The sequence below is a fragment of the Pectinophora gossypiella genome, chromosome Z (genome assembly GCF_024362695.1).
Source record: "Pectinophora gossypiella chromosome Z, ilPecGoss1.1, whole genome shotgun sequence".
NCBI lineage: Eukaryota > Metazoa > Arthropoda > Insecta > Lepidoptera > Gelechiidae > Pectinophora > Pectinophora gossypiella.
The window spans coordinates 8,631,182-8,648,412 of NC_065433.1; the positions used below are offsets into that span (position 1 = coordinate 8,631,182).

The window sequence follows — 17,231 nt, forward strand, 5'->3', positions numbered from 1 at the left end:
AAATAGGCCAGTCTCCCTATACATATTTCAGTGGCCTTGTATAATGTTTATTGGTACCCACTTAAAAGTAAAATGATATATTTTACGTATAGGTACGAGTACAAACTACGAGGTACATGTTTTACTAAGCGACGGACTTTCAAATCTCATATAGTTGCCAAGTAATTTGGTCAATTCTAAAAAAATAGTTATGTAATGGCCCCGATGCTACACCGACTAGAGCGTGGCTCTTAAATTAATGATGATGATGAGGCTTCACCTATGTTTCCAGATGGAGGTCCTTTCCAGGCCCTTTTCTCCAATGTGCAAGCCAATCCGACATAATAACAATTGTTAATAATATAAAATGTCGTTGTGTACATGTCATTTTCAGAAATTGCCTGTCTCCAATGGCCCAAAATTCTAGGGACTCCGGTGAATTGAGTTCAAACGAGTCAGGATGCTTAGTCGGGGGTTGCAGCCCGATGACTGTTCTGGGGGAGTATCCAAGTATAAGACTTACTGAATCTCTGCTTAGCAAGTAAGTTTACAACTGTAATCTTTATTGGATTATTTTAAAGACATACCTTAATATTAAAGATAATTTTCAATTACTGGCGTTCTATCAAAAGGCACAATACTGAGATGGAGAAAGAGTTGATGAAGATTCATCGTGAAAGCCGCTCGGGTACCAAGGACGAGCGAGAGAAAGCGTCCAATAAGACTAGGCAAAAGAAAAAGGAGCATTTAGCGAGGTGCAACGCCGCGTTCCAACCCACTTCGGTCATCAATATCATCGCTAAGGAGCCACAGGTGACGACATTTTTAACCGTAGATAAAAGAATAACGATCACATTCTCTCTGTCTTACACTCAAAGCGCAACCGGACACTTAATAAAAAGAATCAGTACTGTCGTTTATCGCTTAACGCGTAACTGCGAGCGGGACAAGTGTCCGCGCGCTCTCTCCCTTTCTACTTAGCGACTTACGGTCATTCTATAGTGTAGTATTATTAAATCGATGACCGACCTCACTAATCGGTTTGGCGGTTCACTAATAAAGGTTATTAGTGAACCGCCAAACCTCTTGTCTGTCGAAGCAGATGTCAGATAAAATAGAGTTTACCATGTTTACCTCAGGATTTTTCGTTGTGTCTGGTCGAGATCTATGTAGGTACCGGAGTTCTAAATCGTATTGTCGGTCATCTTTCAGCAGCACGGAGTGAAGCGCGGGTCCAAGCAGCCGGAGGCGGAGGTGCCGGGTGCGCACAAGCATCACTGTCCGTCGCCCCGCCAACCGCGCAGGCACCAATCGACCAGCGCGGCGCTGACGCGACCCGCCGCCACAGTCACCACCACCGCCGGTCAGTTCGCGATGCCAACGGCCACAAGTAAATTATTATGCTTTTACTAACCACTTTCTCATATCTCATTGATACATCTTAGTTAGAATGACAGCTGTCAGAACAGGTGAGTTAAAAAGGCGACATTGAACCAATTGATCTAAAAAGCAATATTGCTATTTATACATATATGCGGACTAGATGGGAAGTGATATTAGGCAGCCAAATTACTAAATTGTATAACAATATTTTTTTTTAAGATAATCTAGGGCCCTGTGTCGAGGTATTTTTTGTAGCCTCTTTTCCCCGGCTATACAGGTTGTGAGAAGCTGCAGTAGTTTTAGGCGGATGAGACATTTGTTATGTAAAAAAACGTCGATTCAAACTGTAACTATGTTACCTACTGAATAAAAATATTTTTGAATTTGAATATATGCGGAAAAGTCAAATTGCAATATTGCTTTTTAGATAAATTGTTTCATTGTGGTCTTTCTAACCCCCCAGTACATTTTCTTGGTTCATCTCTTTCACACCAGGTTGTGTACTATCTTTATGTAATGTCTTTTTAGTCAAGATATTTTTAATGGGGTGTAGGATAATTTATTATTAACAAACCACGGGAACAATGGCCATAGAAAAGTAATTTCCTGACAAATCACATCGACCCTATTTAATAGGCAATAAATACCTACTCTATGTATTGAGTCATACAATTGCATCATACACGTTACATATCACGCACTATGTACTCTCCATACATTCAACTCACCGCACTCTCCGACACCCACTACTATTATTGTGAATTATAATAATGGCGAATTAAATCACGTGTCTAAATCAAGAACAATACATCCCTGGTTCGTACTGAACACCTGATAAAATTGCTTCTTTTTGCATCAATTTATTGCTTGACACCAATGGGGTTCGTCGTTTACTCTTACATTCTTAATGACATGGGAGTGGCATGAAAATGTATTTATAACGTAAAATGGTTCTTCATGTGCCGGCTTAATATTACAGTCTTAAATATAATATGTATTTGTATGTATTTTGATATGTATTTGGAATTTTGTACCTTTACGATTCGTGTATGAAATTCGTATTTTGCCTTGCAAGTTTCAACCTCCCACATATCACTACTAAACTAACAAAATGGCACATTCATTAACTGATGGCAATCTTTTTTTTATATTCTATTGGAGATAACGCTGAAAGCATTTAAGCTAGGTTCTGTGCGCAGTACCAATAAATAAATCTATGCAATACTAACATAAATACGCCACAAGAAACAGTAAACAACTTGCCACTTTAGATAGGATTACCGTCGCCTGTAATAGTCCATAGTGTTATTATTATTTTTTATGTTAGTAGGAATATAATAATATTAATGACCCCGTTTCTTGCAGACACCTCCTAATTTTATTTTAAGCTATGAGTTATGAGGAATGAATAACCCGGGCGAATTAAATAGGCATCTCGCTCATATGCAATCCGTTTGACGTGGGTCGTCAACTTAATTATGTCAGGTTATTGGCCAATGTAAAAATTTGGTAGGGATTTTTCTGCCTAAAATTGACGTGTGCTCCATAAATTTTATGCCTGTTGATTACCCGTCCCATTCCTTTTATGCGGATAAGAAAATGACAGGTATAACTTAAAATAAATTTACATGGTGTGTATCGGAAACACCACCATTCTCTCTGTTGATTTATGCCCGGTAGGATAGTCGGTTGAATGTATTTATTCGCCCTCAGTCCATAATATAAACTAAGCCAGTGACATGGTGTTATCTCTGTTTTTTTTTCGTATAGCATCTACTACACAACAGTGGCCTGCATGTCCCGTGAACGGCATGAATACCTTCATCCTTGGAATGGGGATTCCTCCGCAAATGTCCATCATGAGCCCTGTAGCAGCCATGCCTGGTAAGATACGCTCACTATGTACGGTGAGCATTAATATGTATACATTTTGGTACCATGTCACATTAACTTTTTTGACAAAATGAACTGTAAGTCTCACTAAATGTCAAATATGTTAGTGCGACAGAGCCCTAAAGTGGATACATTATATTGCTCATGACTGTACTAGGTACTTATTTATTTAATAGTCTGTTCTGCACAGGGCAACATGTAAAGTCAAATAGATAAAAGAAAGACAACCGGGCGGCTTACATTTATTGTGATGAACAATGTCACACCCGTAATAGGCTAGTTACCAACTAGTCAAATCAGTTACTTTTTACTAAACGTCAATACATCAAATTTCTATGGAATTTGTATGAGAAAGCAACCTGTGACGTCATGGAAAAACGTGACAGAATGTCGCATTTATTATTACATATTTCTTTATTAAAATGTATAAATAAGTTGAACAGAAAAAAGAAAACGTTATTGTTACCTTTAGATCTGTCTTTATTTAGTAATTAGAATTTCATAATTTATCTTTGGCCTGGGAAACTACCCAACTCCTAGTGAAGAACAGAACAGAAGACTTGATACGACTACCTAACATAAATATTGTCGCCTAAAGTGAAAAATTCGTAAACGCCTTTTTGAAAATTCACATTCTGATGATTCTGTTTTGTTGATTCCTTCAACAACTCTTTTAATTTTTGTCATTTTTTACCAGGTTTGAAAGCAGCTTCTCTATTTCGGTTTTGTTATATTATATTAAAAAGGCGCAAACGTGGTTTTCGCTATAAGGTAACGATCTAGTACCAGGTCGAATAGCCCACCGTCTAATTATCATGTTAGAAAGGACACCATCCCATTGTCGGTTTTTACGACAATAATATGCCTGGGAAAATAAGCAGCTGAACGCGTTGCAAGTTTTTTATTCAATAGAAGCACACCCACAAAAAAAGAAAAATAAATCTTTTCGCTATAAGTTGTTACTTTACGTGCTACAGGCATGATCCCGATGTACTACGCGCCGGCGCCTGCCGCGCAGCCCGAGCCCATCGCCTCAACGTCGAATATGCCGATGCCCAACAATACAATGCCGAGTAACCCCATGCCGATGCCAAGCAGCCCACAGTTCCATCCACCAAGTCAGTCATGACACTACATTATTTTATCCCATTTTATCACTGAACATATTATAAACAAATAGGCTCACAGTCGCTAAGGATTTTTTCCTAAAAAACCTCCGAGCCTTGTTGTAAATACGTATATATCAAGTTATGTATATAGCATAAGTTCGATCCCCCAAATTAAGATGTTATGGTTGTTAAAATAAAGAGCACTATAGGTTGTACAGTATATAGCATAAGTTCGATCCCCCAAATTAAGATGTTATGGTTGTTAAAATAAAGAGCACTATAGGTTGTACAGTGCCCTCATTACGCCCATTGCGACTAAATTCAATCTTGACACGCCCTCGCTTAGTAACAAGATGCGCAACAGGATGCGCTTTGTTACAGAGATTGGTAGTCTATTTGTTTATACAGGGTGGCCCAGAAGTTCAGGTTCAAAATGAAAAATCAGAAAGAGGGGCTCATTAGCTACCAGAAACACCCCCATGTATGTTCAGCAATTATTTACGGTTTAGGAGATATGACCCATTTTGTACCTTTTTCTAGATTTTCTACCTTACTTCAGAAATAATCATTTTGTCGCTATCCCTTTCTTAATAATTATTTTATTTTACTTCACAACTATGCCTAAGTCTGTGTACCGCTCAATCAAAGATAAATCAAAGTGAAATCAAAGATAAAAAAAAAGTTATCGGAAGTCAAAGTGAGAATTCGACCAAAATTGTTACAGTTGTTAAAACTTCGCCGAAGAATAATAAACACATGAGATTGTCATGGACACTAAAAGTATTTCTAAAAACTGCTCCATTTAATAGGCTTTTAGAAACATTAATAAAAAGTACCCTTAATACGGGCAAAAAACTAAGTAATTAGCCCTCAAAGATTGCAAGACAGACAGATTTGAAGGAAAATTTGACATTCTCATACAATGTAGCTGCTACTTTCTAACGTTGTTAAAGGTGCTTTTTACGTATATGAATGTTAGACATACTATGCACCGGACAAATAAATATACTATAATATTTTTTGTTAAGCTCTAGGAAAAACTATACATTTTATTTTCCAGTATTTCGTAAATTTTAAATAATTAAATGTTAAATAAAATTATTTTACAGTGCCATGCATGATGTATGGGCAAGCCGTGTACGGACCTCCATTCATGTACTCCTCGATTAACCCGCAAATACATCAGTACGCACTGACGCAAAATCTTCAAGCACAATCAACGCAGACCAACACCTCCAGCCATCCTCTAGGATTGGCTAGCAGCAATTATGAGGAGGTAAGTTCTACTACAGGAAAACGAGCTATTCTTTCGGGTGTCCAATTTTAAAACAACGTTTGATTTTGGTCGTATGGTTATGAATTGAGTCTTCAAGTCAGCGGTACGGCCGGCCACTCAAACTAGGCCCGTGGTTCTCTATTAAATGTATCATCCTAATTGTCATTATCCTAACATTTTAGTCCTAAGTATCGATTGACCTCATTCTTCTCCTAATTGTATTATTACTGATAATAAACTTTATCCCAATATTTTTCATCCAACTATCGCATAAAGTATGTAGTCCTAATCTGCCATATTCTTAATATTTTTGATCCTAATGAAATAATTATGATAGTAAATATTACAAAGTGGTTTATTCTATGATTCCGGTCTGAATATCTTCGGTCACGCTTTCTTAGCTCCAGGACTTCTGTTATTAGCATACTAACCTAACCTAAACTATTTAGCAACGAAACTTACTAAATCCCAAATTCCTACATGCTTGCCTCAAATGAACCGTTTACAAAGTAAATTTTCATTATTAACTACATCTATTCTACCAAAAATTAAAATTAGTTTCATTGGGTTTTTGGATAATTTACGCGAGGACAATAAAAGTTTAAGAACATCAACAGTGGGACAAAAGACAATTAGATTAATGTAGGACAATAAATATAAGGACTATGGAATATTAGGACAATTAAATATTAGAAACATCATGTTAGGACAATCGATTTTAGGATAATAGGATATTCAACAGGGCCCGATCGCACTTTGGATGCGGGTCACTGGTCTATGACAACCATCTCGCTCCCAACGGAAGGTTGGATGTGTTCCTACGGTCGTACAAAATGGATGCATCTAAAGTGCAACCAGGCTACAGATTAGCTTATAGCGCAATAGTGACGTACATAATAGTAGCACCACCCAGCTCATATCGGCCGTACTTTGGTAAACTTATCAACCAGAAATAGTTCACAAGTTGTTTTATGCTCTTACCAAAAAAAAGGTCCCGCCTTACCAATAAAAATAACCAAGCGGTGTAGGAAGAATTTGACAGCAAAGCCAAATTAAATCCAATTATCAAATAATTCGATTGAACTTTGCTCGGCTGTTTATTTGGCTTGCTTATTTTCAGTAGGTAAGGCGGCAAGAATGTAAGAATTGGACTTGCACAACCGTTTTCTAAATGGAATACTTTGTTTCAATAATTGTTTTCTTTTGTACATCAGGATTTCTACTCAGCCTTTAAGCGATATTTTTGTATCGACCAATGAACGCGAGCTGTAGATGTCACTGTGAAAATGAATCTCGATCCTTCCGTATTAACAAGAAACTTTTATATTTATGTAATACCATCTCTAAGTATGATATCCACATCAAATATGTATTAAGACATCCAAAATATTCAGTTTGTTATAATCGTGTGGCGGGTGTCTGTCTATTTCTTAAGAATTTGTGTGATTATCTAAGTCAAATTAGAATGGTAAAACGTAATGAATACGCGAAGAATTCTTATAGCATATCGATGGATTATGTTGTAAAGATCGACGTGTCGTGTTTTTTGTTTCTATTTAACATAAACAATATTTAGATATTGCAATTGGGTAGTTTTCTACGTCAAAGATACATTATTAAGTACTATGTAAAGATAGGTATGCCTAAAACTAATGAATACATTTTTTTCCATTTAACTTGCTTACTGCGTTTTATATAATTCCACGGTAATTTAATTATTAGTTATAAATTTTAGTATAAATAACTAATGAATTTGATTCGTTAGAAACTATCTACGCTATTTAAAGTATAATTACTTTATATCATACCTACCTTAACGGGACCCTATTACTGTGGATTCAATAAAGGGTTTCATTTCTAATTTGCCGGGGATAAATCCGATTTTGGTGATTTTTGTAGGGTGGGGATTTGGGGTATTTTACTTGTCCCTGGCAAATGAAAAGTTAACTAGGAAGCCTCTGCTTTATAGACTCTACTACTACGCTGTCTGTCTATCTGCGCTAGGTTGCTAACTTTAAAGTGCTGTATCTATTGAACCGTAATCGGTAGCCACTTGAAGTTTTTACAGATTATGTGTATTTTATGGCATTTTCGAACAAATAATAATATGAAATATAAAGAGGGTTCCCAATTCTCCATACAATAAACGTATTTTTCCCAAGGTTTATAGTTTTGGTATATAGAACAAACAGTAATATACATAAACGTCAAACTTGTGTGTGATGCTCACTGGCTGAACCACCATCTAGTACACAATTTATAATTAATAGGAGTTATTGTGGGGGAATATTTCGTCCCGTTATGGAACTAGGAAATTGTGAGTTCTTATTGCCATTTCTTTCTAACTCTATTTCATTTTTGAACGAATTTCGATTGTGATTTCACGTTTATAATTTTTGTTACTTGTAAATTACCCTATTATTATTATAATGGGCGTCTAAAATTAATTAATTTACGAAATCAAAATTGAATCGACCTTTTTCGTAGCATTTTTGAACACAATTATTTTTTTAAGTTCGTTTAATTGACTCGTCGGAAATTCAGAATTTGAAGTATTCGTTCGTCAATAGAGTGCTGTAATAAAGCCTTTTTAAGTATGTTAATTAAACTCGGGTGCGATGAGATCAATACATTTTCTTGAAAATGGTCCCTTTTCCTTTAAGTGTACTGCGTTTTCTTATTAAATCACTAGCACTTTGTTTAGAGATGTTGCCTACTTTACTGTAAAATTATTACTCACATGTCTATAATAAAATGAAATAAAGGTTAAGGTTTTGTGCATAAAAAAATATTCTGAGCAGATTATTCTGCTAAAATAAAATGCAATTTAAAATAGCAAATGAAGGTGCAGAGAGCGGCGAATGCAGTGAAAAAGATGGCGGTGGGGGTCAGCGCGTGTCATGTGCGCGGGCGCGTGGCGTGGGTGCGCGGGCGGATGCGCGGTGACAGGTCAGGGCAGGGCCGTGCAGTAGTACCGCACTGTGCTGTCCAATGTTGGGTGCGGGTTAATTTAAAAATAAAAAATAAGCTGAGTAGGTGCCAATGTGGTTGCACAGAGGTTATATGTATGAAATATGAAATTTATTTAGCAATCTGAGGTCAGGATAGGGCTGAAAAGGGTCTGAAAAAGTTCTGAAAAAGTTCTGAAAAATATTCTGTAGCTATTGAGATACGTAAAGAGGTCTGAATTTCTGAAAAGGATGCTTAAAACAATCTGACTGGTTCGCCGTCTGATGTCGTCGGTGATGCTTCACTTCGACGACGGCACGATATTTCAACGGTGCTTTCTGGTCACGATGTTTTGCGAAACTGAAGCGGACTTCCCGAATGGCGTGTGTTCGACTTTCCCTGTGCTGTGTAGATGGTCTCGTCTTAATTTTCATCTGGATTAGCGCCTTAATTCCGCGTCCCTCCAACATGGCCGTTACGTTGGGTGAAGTTAGGATCGCGAAAATTACTGGTTTATGAATTAGAAAAGGCTGTACTTTACACATTTACACGCTTACTTGACACTAAGCGCATGTGCGGCGGCGACGGAGTTGGTCTAGAAGTGGCGTTATGCTTGTCGTCTCTATTCGTTTTTCTATTTTCTCTTTTCATTTCCTGTTGAACCACGCATGCGCGCGTGTTGGTGTTGCCAACAGTATAGGCTTTATTACATCCCCCCGATGTATCGGAATAGGGTAGTGCTAGTCTTCACTCCATGCGTTAATTACAGCTCGAGGGTATTGGGCCGTATACGGCCCCTACTCAGTCGGGCTGTCGCAAGCGCGTACGACACACGTTTGCATTTTATGTAGTGAGTGTATTGAATGACAGACTTTCATGTTACTTTTATCCGTAGTTTTGACTTTAGATTTCAAGTTAGATAGGTACTCCGTTCCAAGTTAGAACAAATATTAAGGAGCACTTTGAATGCATTGGCATTATACATAACACACATTACATTATGGAATTTTAAAAAAATAGTACACCGATTATGTTTTGCTAAGTGTACAAAAATAAAAATGCATTTGAATTTTCAGAATGTATTTGCGGTTTTAAATGGTTTACCTTAGTGCGCATAGAGACGCGAAACTGGTATATTTATTTTATCGAAGCAGCAGCCCTGCGATTGCTGGTGCAGCCATGACAACTGTACGCTTGGGTGTTTAGGTCCATTTTAGTTCGCAGCGGTCACCGACGAGACCGAGTAGATTATAATCGTGGTAGGTATAGGAAACTTTGTAGTAACTATTAAGTAATCTGTGGTACGCCACCTCGTCCGAATGTATTGAATATTGTTCCCAGGCGTGTAAACAGACTGCTCCAGTGAAGCCTAGGTCCCGCACTGGTAGTCTCTGGCGGGAGAAGAAGCTCAAGACACAACATACCTCCAATGGAAGCGCCGCTGACAGTAGCACTTCTAGCAATGCTTGCAACAGGGTACGTGTATAAATAGACACTGCAAACCGCATGATTGTTGTCGTAACGTGTCTAAATAACAGAGAATTACTTGAATTTGGAACTAGTGTAAATAATCGAATTTAAAACTTAGTCGAGGGTTGATGACAATTTACATCTTTAAAAAAGGTTTTATACTCACACCCGTACTCCCTAATGAGTGGGCAAAGCCACAAGTAATAAGAAGACAATTTGCAGCCACTGTTGATACGAAGTCCTAATATAGATATGATAAAAAAATTGTCCATCGTATTTTACGACAGGCCCGGTAGGAATGGCAGCTAAACGTGTGCTATGTGTTTTATTCGCTGCCAGAACAGCATAGATGCTACGCTGTTTCAAAAAAGATACACTTGTCATTTTTTGTTTGAATAAGCTTTGATATGTTTTAATTACATTTAGTAATAATTTATATATCTTTTTTGTGTGTTGTGTTTGATATTTTCCTTCTGAAAATACTGATGCACTAACCTAACATACCTTTGTAGCAGAGTACTTGTCTGCAGAGTAAAGAGACCGCCCCGACGGGGTATGGGGGAAGCAAGCCAAAGGGTAGTGAGGACAGGACCGATGGGGAGTCCAGTTACTCTTCCTTCTACTCTTCGTTCTTCAAGACAGAGTCTGGCAGTGCCGAAGACAGCGGCGACCTGAGGAAATCCGCCGAGTCCAATGACCGGGTCAGTATTTTCGTACATACCACATAAACTGATGCACTAGATACCTCAAATAATCACACTACTCTGTGCGAGCAGCGACGTCAGACGGGACTTGAACCCGCGTATATAACTACTATGGTCAAGTCCGTCATATGTCAAATTGGTAATTCGTCAAGTCCTCTTTTCGACAAGTTATGAAATTTGCCACACACGCTATTCGTCATCTTCGTGTACAGTCGCCTGCAGATATATTGAACCCCTCCGGTATCGCCTGCATCTGCATGGACACCTCTGGTATATCTATACCAGAGGGGTCCAGTATATCTGCAGGCGACCGTACAATCAAAATCTGTTCATGTATATAAATATTTAGAAAAAAGAGGCTCATTATTATTTAAAAAAAGGTTAATTGATTAAAGTTTTAAAATATAAAATCTTTATTTATTTTTATTGATTGTGCATACAATATTTTATTATATTACGCATGTAAAGAAAATAAACTAGTGTACTTATATTGCTAATGACTGTACTTGATTAAGATGACGAGTAGCGTGTTTGGCAAACATCATAACTTGTCGAAAATAGGACTTGACGAATTACCAATTTGACATATGACAGACTTGGCCATAGTCGTGAAATTCGAACCCGCAGCTCTTGTCAAGCCAGGTTAAGCGTGTTAACTCTTACACCACCAGATCCTCGTCCAGCAAGGCTAACATGCGCACCGTCATATAATTATCCATCGATTCGATAAATTTTGTCGAAATCGATAAGTTTGCTTTTTTCCCTAACATGCGTGCCACGTGATTTTGTTCGTATTTTAACAAAACCACATAATTACGACCGTGACAAAATTGTCACGTTGCGCATGTTAGCCCTACTGTACAGTCATGAGCAATATAATGTACCCACTATAGAACCCTGTCGCACTATCATATTTGACATTTAATGAGACATACGGTTTAATTTGTCAAAAAAGTTAATGTGACATGGTTTCAAAGTGTATACATATTAATAATCGTGACTGTACATACGAAATTATCGTCTATATCGTCATCATGCCAACGCCGTCTTATAATAGTATATTGTATATTGTTTTCTCGTCATACAGCGCATTGGGCCATACTGTAATGTTGTATGTACCTTAATAAATAAATAAAATAAATAATAATGTCCCCCACGATAAAGGTTTATTCCTAATTTGGGGGCCAGAGCATACCATTGCGCGTTTCTAGATATTGTTAGTTCAAGTTTTACTATATCTTTGTAGTCAGTACCTTTTTTAGGAAATAAATCGTATCAAACTAACGTCCGTAACCTTTAATGGGGTGGGGAGCAACAAGTAAACAGGATAACTTGCCGCCATTTTTTATACGAAAGTTTAAGGTGGATATGATGAACAGTATCTCATCATCATCAGCCGTATGACGCCCACTGCTGGGCATAGGCCTCCCCCAAGGATCTCCACGACGATCGGTCCTGCGCTGCCCGCATCCAGCGGCTTCCCGCGACCTTCACCAGATCGTCGGTCCACCTTGTAGCGGGCCTACCCACTGAGCGTCGTCCGACACGTGGTCGCCACTCCAGAACCTTTCCGCCCCATCGGCCATCGGTTCTCCTCGCTATGTGTCCTGCCCACTGCCACTTCAGCTTTGCAATTCTTCGAGCTATGTCGGTGACTTTAGTTCTCCTGCGGATCTCCTCATTTCTGATTCGATCGAGCAGGGAAATACCGAGCATAGCTCTCTCCATTGCCCGCTGAGCGACACCGAGCCTCCTCACGAGACCCATAGTAAGCGGCCACGTCTCACTGCCGTAGGTCATCACTGGCAACACGCACTGGTCAAAGACTTTCGTCTTGAGACACTGAGGTATTTTGGACGAGAAGATATTCCGCAGCTTCCCGAACGCTGCCCATCCGAGTTGGATCCGACGAGAGATCTCTTTCTCGAAGTTGGACTTACCTAACTGGATTATTTGTCCTAGGTAAATGTACTGGTCTACAACTTCGAGTGTAACGTTCCCAACCTGAACTGGAGTGGGTGCGACATGGTCGTTGGACATAATTTTTGTCTTTGCCATGTTCATGCTAAGACCCACTCGTTGGGATGCGTTACTGAGATGCTCGAGCATGGTGTTCAGGTCTTCCAGGGTCTCAGCCATTAGGACTATATCATCGGCAAATCGAAGGTGCGTCAGGTACTCGCCGTTGATGTTGATGCCAAATCCTTTCCAGTCCAGAAGCTTAAAAATATCCTCCAATGCAGCAGTGAACAGTTTCGGAGAGATGACATCTCCCTGTCTCACTCCTCGCTGCAGTTGGATCGGATTAGAGCTCTGGTTCTGTACTCGAACTGACATAGTGGCATTTTGGTAGAGGTCCCTTAGCACTTCGATGTACCTATGGTCCACTTGGCACCTCTGAAGAGACTGCAACACCGCCCAGGTCTCGATCGAATCAAAGGCTTTCTCATAGTCCACAAACGCCAAGCAAAGTGGCAGATTATACTCTTCGGTCTTCTGTATAACCTGCCGCAGCGTATGGATGTGGTCTATGGTGCTAAAGCCTTTTCGGAAACCGGCTTGTTCGGGAGGCTGGGAATCGTCAAACCTGCAAGCGAGACGATTCGTAATGACCCTCGAAAACAACTTGTAGACATGGCTCAGAAGCGAGATAGGTCTGTAGTTCTTCAGTAGGGCTTTATCACCTTTCTTGAAGAACAAGATCACCTCGCTTCCGCTCCATGCCCTCGGCGTTTTGCCCTGAAATATGACGGAATTGAAGAGCCTTTGGAGGACTTTAAGTATTGGCGTTCCGCCCGCTCTCAGAAGTTCTGCTGTGATTCCGTCATCTCCTGCCGCTTTGTTGTTTTTGAGTTGTTTGAGGGCCATCCTAATCTCGTACAGGCTGACGTCCGGGATATCTTCAGTGTAGTGTCGGGTAAGCTTGGCTCGAGGGTCTCGAGCCATGCTTTCGCCTGATGTTTTCGTGGAATATAGCTGTCTATAGAAACTCTCAATCTCCCTCAGGATTTCGGGAGTCGACGAAATGATTCTGCCGTCCTCAGTTTTCAGTCTCGCTAGTTGACTTTGCCCAATAGACAGATCTTTTGCGAACACCTTGGAGCCCTTGTTCCGCTCTATAGCCTCTTTAATACGATTAGTATTAAATTGGCGAAGGTCGCTCGTCAAAGACTTCGAGATCTGTCTATTAAGTTGTCTATAACGTAAGACATCCGCTGAGTCCTGCAGTCTCATTTCGTGTCTCTTATCCATGAGTTCGAGTGTGTGTGCGGAGAGTTTCTGCGTTTTGGTACGGCGGGTTCTAAAGTGTTTAGAACCTACCGTACGGACAGCATCCACCATCAGGTTGTTTATATCGTCCACGTCTGCGCAGTTCTCAAGGTACTCGAAGCGGTTTTGAAGCTCAAGCTGAAAGCGCTCGGGGTTTTGGATTTGGGCTGGCGCCGGTCGGAGCGTGGATTTTATCAGTCGCGATCTTTCTAGCTTGATATTGATATTCAATGTGCCTCTTACCATGCGGTGATCGCTTCCCGTCTTAACGGCATTGATCACAGAGACATCATTGAATATGTGCTTTTTCGTCGACATGATAAAATCGATCTCATTTTTATACCTGCCGCTGGGACTCATCCAGGTCCATTTGCGGGTCGCGGGCTTCCTGAAGAAGGAGTTCATCATATAGAGGTTCTCCTTCTCCATAAAGTACGCAAGCATCCCGCCTCTGGTGTTCCGGACCCCAAATCCAAATTGCCCCACTCTCAGCTCGTTACCGCAACGTTTCCCCAACTGTGCATTAAAGTCCCCCATCACAATCGTGTAGTGGCTTTTATGGCTATGCATGGCTTTAGAAATCTCCTCATACATCGTCTCCACTTCGTCATCATGGTGTCCCGAGGTCGGAGCGTATACCTGGATGACAGTCAGCGAATATCGCGATGATATTCTGAGTACCAGGTACGCTACCCTGCTCGAAACACTACCGATGGTCAACACGTTGTTGACTAGGGACTTGTGGACGATAAACCCGACACCACCCATGGACAGTTGCTCGCCCTCCCGGAAGTACAGCAAGTTACCGGAGCCCAGAGTTATCGTGTCCTCGCCCTTTCTTCGGACTTCAGACAACCCCATGACATCCCAGTGTAACTTGCTGATAGATTCTTCCAGCTCGGTAAGCTTCTCGTCGGTCCTCAGTGTGCACGTGTTATATGTTGCCAGGTACAGTCGTCGTTGGTGGTAGCCGAATCCAGCCCGGAGATTCTTCGCACCCCCTGCCCCGCCGTTACCGTAGCCGCTACCGTAGCCACGGACAACGGGGCTGCCGGGGACTGGGGGCCGTTTCTTATGTGTAGAGGTCATGTTGGGGGGGGTTTGGACCATAAGCCCACCGCGCTGGTCCAGTGCGTGTTGGTGGGTCGCCAGAGCCTCTTTCGTTGAATAGCAGGATGTACCGCGTGCAGGCGAGGTTGGCTTGGGCTCCGAAAGGTGTCGTTTGGAGCCCCTTACATCCCTACAGTATCTACGTGATGATAATTTTATTGGACAAATAATACTTTAGACCAGCCACATTAATCCCGTTATTAGTGGCTCGATTTATTGATGAAGAAAATACTTATTTGATAATACGTATGCTACGTTTTTGTTTGGTTTTTAGTGCACTGTCCCGCGCCCTAGGGTGGTATTAATAAATCAATCTCAGCTGAGACTGCCCTCAAGATGATGCTCCTGATGCATGATGACATGATCCCGAGGACAGTCTCAAAGCTGAGATTAGTTTATGAATACCACCCTTAGTTTTTACAGCTGACTCCTACGGGCTTAGCATCGTAAGCGCGCGACTCTTTTTCGCCTCGACATACGTCACCCGTCACTCTCTCTCAGTACTGCACAGAAAGAGACAGACGATCTCTGTCGCGGCGAGAAAGAGTCGTGTGCTTACGGTGCCAGGCCCGCTGGTAGTAGTTGCCTAGAAGAAATTGCTTCAGAGCAATATGGCTGCCAATTTGTGCTGTAGTTGTATTATTTTGTGTATGTTCTGTTTGTATGCAATAAGATATATAATAATAACTATGTAATATTACACTTATTTTCAATTTCAGAATGCTTTGAGCACAGTCAATAAGCATTACGAGCCACCCCAGGTGAAAAACTTTGCAAGACGGAAAATGGATCCGCCATGGATGGAGCAGGTAATATTATAACAACAAAATATACAAGATACAGTGACAGTGATATATACACTTACATCTGGAGTCCTTAAAGGGGTGAGCCGAGCTTCAACCCATCAGATATAATATCTTTGAATACTGTTGATAAAATATAATAATAATAAAAAAAACACTTGTACCAATTTTCAGGTGTGCGTGACCTCAGAGTTGATCTACAAGTACCAAATCCTAACCAGGAATATGGAAGAAGTTCTCCAGGCGGACAGGTTGAAAATGAGCACATTGGAACAGGTTAGTCTTTTGGATACATTTCCCCGATATCGACGATTTTCCTCCTTCAGTGCGTATCGCTATTTTTTACCTTTGATGGGTTTGCTCTTGGCCCCAGATTTGCCCGAAGGCATTAACGAGGCCTAAGATGGATGGCATAAGGTGCCTGTTCACTGTGACCTTGGAAACACCCGGGTTATATGCAATCGAAAACACAGAAGACGGCAAAGAATTCCACTCCTTAGTAGTGCGCATAATTTTGGCCTACTTTGGACTGCTTCTCTGACGTAATATCCTTTTAGACAATACTGTGCATTGAAATTCGCTTTCACCTAGCCACACCATACTTAAGATATTGTCTGTTATAATATTACCGAGTGACATCCCTCTGTCCCTTTTTAATCGACCACGTAGCAAATGCCACGGGAAATCAACAACAAAATTCATGTTGTATATTTGATTGCTATTTAGGCCGCCTATTGTACTTATGTTTTTATTCGTATGTTTATGTCCTTTGTATATGTCGTTGTGCAATAAAGTATTATTGATTGATTGATTGATATGGAACGGAATAGAAGAAAGAGGTTGGAAGGGCCAAGAGAGCGCAAAATGCGCGTCATACAAGTATGATAAATTATATTTATCAAATAAATACTTTTGACTGCATACAAAAATAAAATTACGCCTATTTCTCACTGAGGTGAGAGACTATGGACTGTGTTGTGTTAATTATATGTAATTTCGTTTTACCTGATTAAGATTTTTTCATAAATAAATAAACACGAATGTATTTTTGTAACAGCCATCGCTAGTAAACGAGCAACTCGGCCAGTTATACTTGGATCTGCAACTAGAGGGCGTAGCCTCCCGCCTGTCCCTCGAAGAAGGTATCACCAGCAGCAGCAGCTCAGGGGAGGAGAACTCCACGGTCAGCTCTAAGGTAGATACCAAGAAATCTTCTAAGTGGGTAAATGACTGGGTGATAGCCAAATTATACAATGCTAATATTGAAATGTACGCCAGTCTATGA

At 40.4% G+C, this 17,231-nt stretch overlaps 1 protein-coding gene across 9 annotated transcripts in view; it reads left to right on the top strand.

The window, feature by feature from the left end:
* The window catches only part of LOC126380503 (period circadian protein), a 50,660-nt gene that overhangs the window by 29,425 nt on the left and 4,004 nt on the right, over positions 1–17,231 (top strand). For 4 of the 9 annotated variants that reach the window (XM_050029949.1, XM_050029953.1, XM_050029956.1 and 1 more), the window contains 11 exons: positions 374–520; positions 597–792; positions 1,192–1,369; positions 3,133–3,246; positions 4,233–4,373; positions 5,474–5,640; positions 9,931–10,065; positions 10,572–10,760; positions 15,863–15,952; positions 16,121–16,222; positions 17,004–17,141. In XM_050029949.1, the coding sequence (XP_049885906.1) occupies positions 374–520; positions 597–792; positions 1,192–1,369; positions 3,133–3,246; positions 4,233–4,373; positions 5,474–5,640; positions 9,931–10,065; positions 10,572–10,760; positions 15,863–15,952; positions 16,121–16,222; positions 17,004–17,141 (1,597 nt within the window). The remainder of the gene's footprint in view (positions 1–373; positions 521–596; positions 793–1,191; positions 1,370–3,132; positions 3,247–4,232; positions 4,374–5,473; positions 5,641–9,930; positions 10,066–10,571; positions 10,761–15,862; positions 15,953–16,120; positions 16,223–17,003; positions 17,142–17,231) is intronic. The other 5 variants (XM_050029955.1, XM_050029957.1, XM_050029951.1 and 2 more) reach the window with 5 other exon arrangements.